General features: G+C 47.6%; 1 protein-coding gene across 5 annotated transcripts in view; it reads right to left on the minus strand.

Annotated features, from left to right (window-relative positions):
• Positions 1-13,427, minus strand: part of CNOT8 (CCR4-NOT transcription complex subunit 8) — a 39,075-nt gene that overhangs the window by 14,426 nt on the left and 11,222 nt on the right. For all 5 annotated transcript variants that reach the window (XR_012230743.1, XR_012230742.1, XM_073567892.1 and 2 more), the window contains exons 3-5: positions 2,296-2,489; positions 1,792-1,953; positions 634-778 (exon numbers count right to left, since the gene is read on the minus strand). Coding sequence is in view for 3 of the 5 variants with exons in the window: in XM_073567892.1 (XP_073423993.1) it covers positions 634-778; positions 1,792-1,953; positions 2,296-2,489 (501 nt within the window). In the remaining 2 variants the exon portion in view is untranslated. The remainder of the gene's footprint in view (positions 1-633; positions 779-1,791; positions 1,954-2,295; positions 2,490-13,427) is intronic.

Genomic DNA, 13,427 nt, shown 5'->3' on the forward strand with positions numbered 1-13,427 from the left:
CACGCCTCGTCCAACCGTCAGGCTCTGGTAGGTGAGATGGTGGGAGGCGGGGGCAAGGACCGTCCGTATAGCTGGCACGCACCTGTGCGAGGCTCCTGGTCCTGCCGCGGAGACCTATGAGGATACGGGGTGGCAGTACACGCCGTACTCATAGTCTCTTTGTGGGAGTACGGATGTGACTGTTCACTCCGTATCCCTCCGAAACCTGTAAAGGAACGACGCGGTAGATAGGGGTCTAATAAAAGACCCGTGTCCACCTCCTACTGACACTAAGCTAAACTGAGGAACTTCCTGCCGGTCGGTGGGGTGTACACTGCGGAGGAGGAGCTAACCTTTTTTTTGTGCATAGTGTCAGCCTCCTAGTGGCAGCAGTATACACCCATGGTCTCTGTGTCCCCCAATAAGGCGAACGAGAAATACACATCAGTAACGTTGCACTATTTAATCTTCTGTAATCACCACCACACGAAAAAACTGCAAATCTATTCAGAGGGAGGTCTTTGGTAGTGATTGACAACCTTCCCTGTATAACCAATACAGATGGCTGTCAATCGCTAAGTAGGACCGCCCACTGGACTCCTAAACAGGGTCAGCATTAGAAAAATACCAAAGCCAGAAGATTTTATATCACACCTTAAGATTTTTGCAGCTCTTCATTAAATATTTTACATCGTAGATGGATGGGAAGAAAAGATTCAATATATGGAAGAACTCATGCTCCTCCTCTGGAAGCCGGGAGTCTGTGAGAAGTTTCACCATATAGCCAAAGTCGTATCCGCTGCAGACGACAGAAACAATTACATGGCGAGACGAAAAGAGGACAGATCAGTATAAATGATGCATTCGCTACAGGTTTGCAAATTGCACACCCAAACTGGACTTGCATACTTGGCCAAGCTGAGCATGCACGTTTATAAAAAAAAAAGTCAGGGAGACATGGTTGTTCAGGAGGTGGTCATTTTAAAAGGGAATCTGTCACCTAGTTTTCCCCTATGAGATGCGGCCACTGCCATCAGGGGCTTATCTACCGCATTCTATGCTGTAGATAAGCCTCCGATGTAACCTGAAAGATAAGGAAAAACAAGTCATATTCTACTCACCGGGGGGGCGGTCGGGGACCGATGGGTGTCGCGGTCCGGGGCTTCCCATCTTCTAGTGATGACGTCCTCTTCCTTGCTTCCCGTCACTGCTCCTGCGCACGCGTAATTTTCTGCCCTGTTGAGGGCAGAGCAGAGTACTACAGTGCGCAGGGAAAGGTCAGAGAGATCCAGCGCCGTACACTGCACCGGAGCCACGACGGGAAGCAAGGAGGAGGATGTCATCGCTACTAGATGGGAGGACACCCATCGGACCGCGATCCCCCCGGTGAGTATGATATAACTCGTTTTCCTTATCTTTCAGGTTACATCGGGGGCTTGTCTACAGTATTACAGAATGCTGTAGATAAGCCCCTGAAGGCAGTGGCCGCATCTTATATGCAAAAAAAAAAAAAAAATAGGTGACATATTCCCTTTAAGGTATGAAGGGGCTGCTCACTACTTTTATATTGATGACATATCCTCAGGATACGTGGTCAATACTGGCACCGCCACTAATCAGGGAGGGTATATAGAGAACAGCACAGCTTCATATCGTGTTAGTGGCCATTGCCGGAAACGGTTGCTCATTTTGGTAAAATTTAACCTGAAATGTTTTACCACTTAAACATTCACTTGTAGGCACGTGAAGCCTTGTTCATATAGATATGCCGTATAGTCATACAGAGGCAGAGCAACGCTGCACAAGCCTCACCTGTGGAATGACAGCCACTTTACATTATCACAGAGGACCACTCCGGAGGTCATGAGCAACTCTGCGAACGTCAGCGTGTCGATACCTTCTTCTTCATGCTTCTGGAACTGAAGGCCGGAGTTTGCCAGCAGATCGATGGAGTCTTGAGAATACATATCCTCTCTGCAAGATGAGAAATACAATGCTTACGCATTTCCCGACTTTTGGGCTAAGGTGGGTGCATTGGTTTCAAACAGGGTACCCGAAAACTGTTACAGGTACAAGAATATATACTCTAGTGACCGAGGGTTTTTTTCCCCTCATCAAGTATAAAGGGGTTTTAGAGGTCATCATCATCCAGCAACCCCACTGATTTGGTGGTTGAACAGGCCGTGACGCACATATTCCCTTCGCTGTGTAGGGGCTGACTGCAGCTCAGTCTCCTATGGGCCTTATCTGACCGTTTAGTGAAAATTTCCAGTGTATTGGAATTACAGCAAATTTTTTAGCAATTATTACACTTACGTGAGATTAAACTTGAAGTTAAATTGCCAGGTGTTGGTCCCCGGTGGGTACTCCCCCTTTTCATTCATGAAGGTGAGACCTAGTTGTATAATCTTTAGTAAATCTACATTGCAGCGCAGGAGCTGGTATTGATACTCTATGGTGCTTCGAAACTCTCCAATCGGCCTCACGACCACACCGGGAAACTCTGTGTCCTGCAAACAAAATAAGGTAAATACAGCAAGCATACATAAGGTTATCGAGGATCGGGACGTGGCTGGGGAGGGTTTTATGCTTTAAAAGTAATTTACACCTTCACACTGAATATTGCTGCTCACTGCCATGCATAGTACAAGTGATCAGATGATTGCAGGTTCAAGTCCCCTATGAGGACTAACATAACATACAGAAAGAATAACTATGTAATAAAAAAAATGACAGATTTGGAATCACTGCCTTCATAAAGGTCCGATCAAAATAGAAAATAAATTAATTTAAGACGACAAACAGCGAAACGACAAAGAAAAAAAAAATGAAACTCACTAATTAAAGGAGACGGGTTTGGCCACCACAGAATTGCAATAAAACACAGCTCTTGCAAGGGGAAGGAATAAAAAAATAAAAATAAAAAAAACACCAAAACGGAAAATAGCGGGGTCATGAAGGTATTAAAAGCTGCTTTGATCTGCAGCTCCAGCAAGAAAACTCAAACACTCTTTACAAACGCTCTGGCTGCCTGAGCCTGGTGGAGTGACGCAGAAAGGCTCACAAGGGAGAGCGTTTATATGTTTAGTATAGATTGTTGTTAGAGCAGCTATTCAAAGCAGCTTCTAAAAGTGCATGAGCCAGACAGCTAAAACAGCACTTTACGCAGGTGTTTAACCGTTTCCATATTTTGCACTTTCGTTGTTTTCCCTCCCTTTTCTTCCATTTATCTAGCCATGTGAGGGCTTGTATTTTGCGGGCCAAGTTGTACTTCTGAAAGATACCATCCAATGTACCATGTAATGTATTGAAGGGTGGGAGAAAAAAAAAATCCAAGTGTAATTCTGCGTGTGTTTTTTTTAGTTTGTTTCTTATTTACAGAATTCATTATACGGTACCAATTACCTAGCATCATTATTCTCCAGGTCAGCACAATTAGGACAAATTTAATGGGGAAAAGGAGGGATTACAACTTTTATAAAAAGATATATAATTTTTTACTTTTTATTCTATTTGTTAGTCACCTACGGAGACTTGAACCTGTGATCGTCTGACCGCTTGTGCCATACACAGCAGTACCATAGAATTGCGGTATATTATATGGCAAGAACGTGTTAAAGATTTGGATCTCCACAGTGTGGATAGGGGCGAAAGTAATTATAGTCTCGCTAAGCACAGACAAAACACGCTACAAGAGAAAAGCACACAATATCAGTAGAGAATAGAAACTGTGCCGATATGAGCTAATGAAGAAAGCAGTACTCTGGATGTACAGAGCTCATATCCAGCCTGCTTTACTGAGAGGGACACTCCCTTAAGCAGGTGTCACACTTGTGAGAAACTCGCACAAGTGTCACACCTCAATACCCGACACTGCCACTGGCACTCTGACAGGAGTGCTCAGCTGCACAGAAATACATGCAGCCGCACACTCCGGTCCCGAGTGCCGGCGGAAGTGCCGGGTATTGAGACGCGAGACTCGTGCGAGTTTCTCGCACATGTGACACCGGTCTTAAAAGAAAAATCTGAAGCATGGATCAGGCAGCAAACTGTCTATCAGGAGGGCTGAAAATTGCACACCGAAATTTATTTTATTGACCACTAATATGTGTAAAAATATGTCCCCTCCACGTCAAAGTCTTTAAAAGAGACTAGCACCAAAAATTCGACCATATTCAGACTCAATTTATAATAAATTTAGATGAATACGATATTTGTGCAAATTTGCCATATTATGATGGCCATTTTTTTTTTTCTTGCACAGTTTATGCCAAAAAACTGGGTTAAACTGCTTAGTAAAAGTGGCCAAACTGTTTGTCCTTACGATGGCTGCACTAGTTATTAAAACAGGATTTTTGGGTTGCTTACCGTAAAATCTGTTTCTCGGAGCCTTCATTAGGGGACACAGAGACCATGGGTGTATGCTGCTGCCACTAGGAGGCTGACACTATGCACAAAAAAAGGTTAGCTCCTCCTCCGCAGTGTACACCCCACTGACCGGCAGGGAATTCCTCAGTTAGTGAGAAAGCAGTAGGAGAAGTAACAGAATAGATTGAAAACAGAACAAACAACTCAACTGTAACCAACCAAAGTAAGAACAGGAGTTGTAGAACATGGGAGGGTGCTGTGTCCCCCAATGAAGGCTCCGAGAAACAGATTTTACAGTAAGCAACCCAAAAATCCTGTTTTCTCGTTCGCCTTATTGGGGGACACAGAGACCATGGGACGTCCCAAAGCAGTCCCTGGGGTGGGAAACAAACTTCCATCAGGCCAGTGGACTCGCCACCGCTGCCTGCAGGATCCTTCTGGCGTCCGCCGAAGCGTAGGTGTGGACCTTGTAGAATTTCACAAACGTGTGAACCGAAGACCAGGTTGCAGCTTTGCAAAGCTGCAGCGCGGAGGCTCTGTGCGCTCTGATCCCCGGAGGGGCCACTCGATGCTTAACCCGGTAGGCCTCCAAAATAGACGATCTGATCCAGCGAGCAATAGTAGCTTTGGAAGCCGAGTGACCTTTCCGCGCCCCATCTGGAATGACGAAAAAAAGAGAGAGTGTCTTTCGCAAGGAAGTCGTCCTAGACAGACTCTCATCGCCCTGACCAGATCCAGCTTGTTCAGAGACCGCTCGCTCCCGAGGGTGAGTTGGACTCGGACAGGACGGCAGAACAATATCCTCATTGAGGTGAAAGGAGGAAACCACCTTCGGAAGAAAAGAGGGCGGAGGCCGCAGAACTACCTTGCCCTGGTGAAGTACCAAGAAAGGAGAGCGGCAAGAAAGAGCCGCCAATTCTGACACGCGCCGGATGGAAGTGATGGCCACCAGAAAAGCTACCTTCCAAGAAAGGAGAGAAAGGGAAACATCCCTGAGAGGTTCAAAAGGAGAACCTTGCAGAACCTCAAGAACCAGATTAAGATCCCATGGATCCACGGGCGCTCGATACGGAGGAGCCGTGTGAGCCACGCCCTGAAGAAAGGTTTTGACCTGAGGGCGGGAGGCCAAAGTCTTCTGAAATAAAATGGACAACGCCGAAACTTGACCCTTCAAGGAACTGAGAGCAAGCCCCGCATCCAGCCCTGCCTGAAGAAACGCCAGAACGTAAGGGAGCGAAAAGCACATGGGCGCGATGTTATTGGCCTCACACCAAGCGAAATAGGCCTTCCAAGTACGGTAGTAAATTTTGGAAGATGATGGCTTCCTGGCTCGAATCATTGTATGAATTACTCGACCGGAGAATCCTGCTCGTTTCAAAACCTCGGTCTCAACAGCCACACCGTCAAATTGAGCGGCCGAGAATTGGGGTGGCAAATCGGGCGTTGAAACAGCAGATCTGCCCTGTCTGGAAGCTTCCGGGGGCGTCCGCGAGAAGGTTGACAATGTCCGCGAACCAAGACCTTCTGGGCCAATTCGGGGCGATGAGAATGACTGGAATTCCTTCTGCTTTGATCTTCAACAGCTTGGGAAGAAGAGGCAGGGGAGGAAACAGGTAGGGGAGCTCGAACTGCGACTAAGGAATGGTCAGAGTGTCGGCGCCCACTGCGAGAGGATCTCGAGCCCTGGATACAAACTGAGGGACTTTCCTGTTGAGGCGAGAAGCTAGCAGATCGACATCCGGGGTTCCCCAACGACGGCAGAGCTGAAGAAATACCTCCGGATGTAGGGACCACTCTTCTGCCGCGAGACCCTCGCGGCTGAGAAAATCGGCGGCCCAGTTGTCTACGCCGGGAATGTGTACCGCGGAGATTGTCGGTACCGAAATCTCTGCCCACTGAAGGATCTTGGACACTTCTGCCAGGGCTGAGACACTCCGTGTCCCTCCTTGGCGGTTGACATATGCCACCGCTGTGGCATTGTCTGTCTGAATCCGGACAGGCAGGCCCCTGAGGAGCCTCTCCCAGTGGACGAGAGCCAGATGGATCGCTTCTATCTCTAGGACGTTGATCGGCAGAGCAGACTCTTGAGTCGACCAACAACCCTGAACAGTGTGATGGCAGAACACTGCACCCCAGCCGAGGAGGCTGGCATCCGTTGTTACAATCTGCCAGTGAACGGGAAGAAAAGACCGCCCCAAGAGGATGAGAGGTGACGTCAACCACCAGTTGAGTGACCGCTTGATCCGGCATGAAAGACGAACAGGGCGATCCTGGGACAGAGCCGACCTGTTCCACCTCGACAACATGGCGCGTTGGAGAGGTCTGGCGTGAAATTGGGCAAAGGGAACTGCCTCTATCGCCGCCACCATCTTTCCCAGGACCCTCATGGTTGTTCGGAGGGACGGAAATCGTGTGGTCTGCAGTGACTGTACATCCTGTCGCAGGAAGAGAATCTTCTCTTGTGGGAGAAAGACCCTTGACCGACGAGTGTCGAACAGGAGGCCCAGAAACACAAGACGTTGAGTAGGAACCAGAGAGGACTTTTTCCTGTTGACGATATACCCGAAATTGGAAAGAGTGTCTAGGACGATCGTCAAACTTAGGCATGCCTGTTGGAAAGAGGGAGCTTTGATCAGAATAACGTCGAGGTACGGAAAAAGAACGAGACCTCTGATCCTCAACAAGGCCATCAACGCAGCCATGATCTTCGTGAAGACTCTGGGAGCGGTGGCGAGACCGAAGGGTAGCGCGACAAACTGGTAATGTTCCTGGCGAACCGCAAAACGCAGGAACTTCTGATGTCCGTAGAATATGGGAACATGTAGATAGGCATCTTGGATGTCTATTGAACACATGAATTCCTGCTCCTTCATGGAAGCGATTACCGAACGAACCGACTCCATCCGGAAGTGGCGAAGACGGACTCTCTTGTTGAGCAGCTTGAGATCCAAGTTGGGTCGGACCGCCCCGTCTTTTCAGCACGAAAAATAGGTTTGAATAAAACCCTGTAAACCGCTCCGATTCGGGCACAATCACCCCGGAACTGAGGAGAGAGAGTCGATGGCTGTAAAGAACCCCGGGACCAAAGCTGGATCTTTTGGAGGACGGGATTCGAAGAAACGATCCCGTGGAAGAGAGACGAACTCTATCTTGTATCCTGACGATACAACCTCACTGACCCAAGCGTCCTCTACTGAGGCCAGCCAGACGTCCCTGAAGAAGAGAAGTCGACCTCTCAATTGGAAGGGACCCTCAGGAGTCCGACGATAGTCATGCCGATGTAGACCGTCCAGATCTGGATGGTCTGCCCTGGGCAGAGTGGGATCGCCAGGAAGGAGTGGGCCTGAGGGAAACTTTCTGTCTTGGCGCGCCTGCGGTCTCTGTTGGTTGGATGGGTTCTCCGCCGTATTGAAACGGTGGAAAGCCAGAAAGGGTCGAAACTGACGCCTTAGTGGAGGTCTGCGAGGCTTGGACTGAGGCAGGAGAGAACTCGTGCCACCGGTGGCGTCCTTAATAATCTGGTCCAGTTGGGTTCCAAAGAGGCGCCCTCCCTGAAAAGGCAGATTAGTAAGAGACTTTTTAGAAGACAGGTCCGCCTGCCAGGCCTTGAGCCAAATTGTACGTCGGATTGCCACAACGTTACTTGACGCCTGAACTGCGCAGGATGCGGCATCCAAAGAAGCAGAAAGCAGATAATCCCCCGCATGGGAAATCTGATTGGCGAGATCGGCCAATCGATCTGGTTGTGCTTTCTCTAGGATGCCTTGACGAAGATCCTCTGCCCAAGTAGCTATGGCCTTTGCTGCCAAAGATGAAGCAAAAATTGGGCATACCGCCGTTGAAGCCGCTTCGAAGGCAGACTTCGCTAGGGATTCTATAATCCTATCATTAGAATCCTTTAGAGACGCCACGCCTGAAAGCGGGAGAACTGTGTTAGTAGAAAGCCTGGACACGGGCGGGTCGACCGAGGGGGAGGCAGACCAGTTGTCCGTGAGTTCTTTAGCAAACAGGTACTGAACGCCGAGACGCTTTCCTCTAAGAAAGCGTCTGGTCGGATCTCCTCTTTCCCTGGTAAAAATCTTTCCAAACTCAGAATGTAAAGGGAATACCCTGGAGGGTGTTTCCTCCCGTCTGAACGAAACCTCCTGATCTGAGGATTTCGCAGGGGGGTCAGCAATGTCGAAGGTCTGATGGATTGCTGCAATGAGGTTCTGTACAGTAACCCTCATGTTCGCATCCTAGTCCAAATCCAGCTCTAAGATCCCCTCAGATGACCTGTCCGAGAGCGCTTCACCTGACTCGGGAGAGGAGGCTGCCGAGAAGGACTATGTGGTGACATGGGGCGAGGAGAAGATTCCGGCTGGAGATCCTGCCTGGGTCTTTTGCGACTAACGCTGGCCGACTCAGATGGAACCTCTTGAGGCCTGCTGGACCCTGTGGAGGTGTCCAGGGGTAACTTATCCAGAACGGCTACTAGGGACTGAGACACCCTGGTGAGGTCTGCCACTGACTGTGATAGAGACGAGGCCCAGCCGGGCATGGGGGGGGTTCACTCTCGCCTGGGGCCCTAGATGGCTCCTGGGCGGTGTCAGGTTGAATAGGATTGCTACAATCCAGGCAGAGGGAAGTGGACTGACCTGAGGGAAGTTTGCGATTGCAAGAAGAGCATGCAAAGAACTTGACTAGAGTGCAGGGGGGAGCCGCAGGGCGGTTACGGTCAGATTTGGAGTTAGACATAGTGAAACATGAGGTAGTGCCGGAAGGTTGGGGGACAGGGTGTAGAGAAGGGTGTCAGCCTGCAGATGCAGAGCTACTCACGGTCCGGTGACCCCAGAGACGAAGGTATCCACCACTCTGCAGATGCAGGAAAGCGCGATATCCGGCTGACAGGCCCAGGGAGCGATATCCGGCTGACAGGGGCGTCTGGCTGTGCGGCTGCAAAGATGGCGACCGCCTGAGAGGAAACAGGGAAAAACGCGCTCCCAGGGGAAGAAGGAGGGCGGAGCTAAGTGCCTGCTGAATCCGGCGGCGCCCCTGGCCAGGAACAGGCTGAGAAGGGCGGTGGGAGGGCCTGGAACGGGCAGGAGAAAAGCGCGCTTAGAAGAAAGGGGCGGGGGGCGTGGCCGCAACGCTAAGGTAGGCCCAACAGAAGCCGGGGCCTAAATTAGTAGCGGCGGCCGCCTGTCAGCACGGGGTCGGCGCGGAGGTGCCGCAAAGTGAGCGCCGCCGCGAGAGGACCCTGAAATACCCGATCGGAGTGTCGGGGTAGAAGAGGACGGTGAAGGGGCTGGCTGTAGGAGCAGGATGGGCGCAAGAGTTCGCAGCGCCACCGCATCCCTGCTCCAGGGAAGACGCTGCAAACGTGCCCTCGGGGAGGAATGCTGCAGGCCAAAGGGTCCCCATACTTACCCGTCCCGGGAAAGTACCTGTACATGAAGAGTCTGTGTCTCAACCAACCGACAGGCTCTGGTAGGCGAGTGGGTGGGAGACTGGCAACGAGGACCCTCTGGATCGCTGACACATCTTCGTGTTGGCGTCCGCATGGAAGGCTGGTGGTCCTGCTACGGAGAACTGTGAGGATACGGGGTGGCCGTACACGCCGTACTCACAGACTCCTTGTGGGAGTACAGATGTGACCATTCACACTGTATCCCTCCGGGAAAACCTGAAAGGGAACGACGCACATCGAGGTAGCTATGGGTCTAATGAAAGACCCGTGTTCACCTCCTACTGACACTAAGCTAAACTGAGGAATTCCCTGCCGGTCGGTGGGGTGTACACTGCGGAGGAGGAGCTAACTTTTTTGTGCATAGTGTCAGCAGCATACACCCATGGTCTCTGTGTTCCCCAATAAGGCGAACGAGAAAAGGTGGTTTTGTCCTTGACCATGGAAAACTTCTACTTGTCAGAAGAATTTTGGAAGAAAAAAGAAAACAAATTACGGATTTTGAATGTCTAGAACCCCGGTATATAGTGACCCATTTTCCTGCAGCGCCTCCACAGGGGATATGAAAATAACGTTAAATGCCCATTCAAATCAACAAGGACAGGTCCTCCAGAGTGAGATATGCTCTTTGTTAACACGCTTTGCAAAGGAATTAGGGTCCAGAAAGACCACTTCTATTAACTAGGAATTCCTCGAAAAGAAAGGTTTGTTGTTTTATTTATTTCTTCAAATAGACTTTACCTATAGGATTATTTGCCACTTAGTAAACGACCACAGTGCATACGGGAGCCATCACTGCATCCCTGGGAAGGGAAGCAAAAGACCAGAAAAAGCCATACACCTGACAAATGCTACTGAGAACTCTGCTATTAGAAGTGGAAAGGAAGAACAAAGACGAAAGAATCTAATTAAAAAAAATATTGGAGAAAGAGAACCAATCACAAACTAAAATGTTTCTATACTAATGCACAAAGCATGGGCAATAAACAAGGAGAATTGGAACTACTAACACAGGAAAAGAAATATGATGTCATTGGAATCACTGAAACTTGGTGGGACAATACACATGATTGGAATACAAGACTAGAAGGATACAACTTATATGCAAGAAACAGACTTGATAAACGAGGAGGGGGTGTCGCATTGTATGTTAGAAATGCGTATATCTGCACAGAGATTGAAGCTTCAGAGACTGGGAGTTCTGTGGAAACTGTTTGGGTAAGAATACAAGGACAGAACAATGGAAAGGACACCATTGTAGGCATTTACTACAGGCCGCCTGTGCAAGCTGAAGATATGGATGAACTCTTTATGCATCAAATGGCCAAGTTCTCCAAAAAATATGACATAGTTGTCATGGGAGATTTCAACTATCCAGACATTTGTTGGGAATCTCTCTCAGGCAAAACTAACAGGTCAAGGAAATTCTTATCCTCTCTTGCTGACAACTTTATCTTCCAAAAGGTAAAGGAGAAAACAAGGGGAACTGCTACCTTGGATCTAATCCTTATAAACAGGGAGGAAATGGTTGAGGAGGTAAAAGTGGCTGGGACCCTAGGAGGTAGCGACCATGCTATTTTAGAATTTTGGATAACTAGAGGCGGAAGACCTGTGAAGACTCAGACGTCAAGGTTAGATTTCAGAAAGGCAGATTTTAAGGGATTCAGAAAGAGAATTGGAGGGATCCAATGGCTGGATATCCTTAAAGACAAAAATGTCCAGGAAGGATGGGAAATCTTGAAAAATGAAATTCTCAAAGCCCAGTTGTTAACAATTCCGAAAAGAGGGAAGAATAGGAAGCATTTAAGGAAACCAGGATGGATGAACACAGAACTTAAGCACATGCTAAAAAGGAAGCAAAAAATGTTTATAAAATGGAAAGAAGGAGGCATATCTAAAGAAGAATATAATGCTGTCTGCAGAACCTGCAAGGCACAAATCAGATTACCTAAAGCTGAAAATGAATTGAGGCTTGCAAGAGATGTCAAAAGCAATAATAAAGGATTTTGGGGATATGTCAAAAGTAAAAGAAAAGTCAAAGATGCTATAGGATTTTTACAGGATGAAAATGATGAAATGGTAAGACAGGATGTTGAGAAGGCTGAACTTTTAAATTCCTATTTTGCATCTGTTTTCTCTCAGAAAGGAAATGTAACATCAACTGTTATTCACTGTCCTATTAAGGGAATAGAAGAATCCAGGATATCTATAAACAGAAAGATAGTGAGGAAACACTTAGCTAACCTAAATGTATTCAAGTCTCCAGGTCCAGATGAATTACACCCCAGAGTACTGAAGGAGATAGCAGAAGAAATTTTTGAACCCCTCTCCATAATCTTTGAAAATTCTTGGAGAACAGGAGAAGTGCCAGAAGACTGGAGAAGAGCAAATGTTGTTCCTATATTCAAAAAGGGGAAGAAGGTTGACCCAGGCAACTATAGGCCGGTGAGTCTGACTTCTATACCAGGAAAGATCTTTGAACAAATTATTAAACAACATGTATGTCAATACCTGGATAAGAATGAAGTGATTAAACAGAGTCAGCATGGGTTTGTAACTAATAAGTCATGTCAGACTAATTTAATTTCCTTCTATGATGGTATTACTGATTGGGTGGATCAAGGAAATGCTGTAGATATAGTATATCTTGACTTCAGCAAAGCATTTGACAAAGTCTCTCATACAATCCTTATTGAAAAAATGACTAAGTATGGAATGGACAAGGCAACTGTTAGGTGGATTCATAACTGGCTTAGTGATCGGACCCAAAGAGTGGTCGTAAATGGCTGCACATCCAGTTGGAAGAATGTCTCAAGTGGGGTACCACAGGGCTCTGTCCTGGGCCCTGTATTGTTCAACATCTTTATCAACGATTTAGATGAAGGAATTGAGGGTAAACTGATTAAATTTGCTGATGACACAAAGCTAGGAGGGATAGCTAATACTAGAGAAGAGAGAGAGGGGATTCAAAAAGATTTAAATAAACTGGAGAAGTGGGCAGCAACTAACAGAATGGTTTTTAACAGGGAGAAATGCAAAGTACTACATCTGGGCAATAAAAATGAAAAAAGCATATATAGAATGGGAGGAATAGGGCTAAGTGACAGCACATGTGAAAAAGACTTGGGTATACTAATAGATCACAGACTGAATATGAGTCAACAGTGTGATGCAGCAGCAAAAAAGGCAAATGCAATTCTAGGATGTATTAACAGAAGCATACAGTCTAGATCACGTGAAGTCATTATTTCCCTCTACTCCTCTTTGGTCAGACCTCATCTGGAATATTGTGTCCAATTTTGGGCACCACATTTTAAAAAAGACATCAACAAACTGGAGCAAGTTCAGAAAAGAGCGACCAGAATGGTGACCGGTCTGCAAACCCTGTCTTATGAGGAAAGGTTGCAGGATTTGGGAATGTTTAGTTTGCAAAAGAGAAGACTGAGAGGAGACTTAATAGCGGTCTACAAATATCTAAAGGGCTGTCACATTGTAGAAGGATCAACTTTATTCTCATTTGCACAAGGAAAGACTAGAAGCAATGGGATGAAGCTGAATGGGAGGAGACACAGATTAGATATTAGAAAAAACTTTTTGACAGTTAGAGTGATCAATGAGTGGAACAGGCTGCCAC

The sequence above is a fragment of the Dendrobates tinctorius genome, unplaced genomic scaffold (assembly GCF_039654945.1).
Source record: "Dendrobates tinctorius isolate UK_male_01 unplaced genomic scaffold, ASM3965494v1 ptg000020l, whole genome shotgun sequence".
Lineage (NCBI taxonomy): Eukaryota > Metazoa > Chordata > Amphibia > Anura > Dendrobatidae > Dendrobates > Dendrobates tinctorius.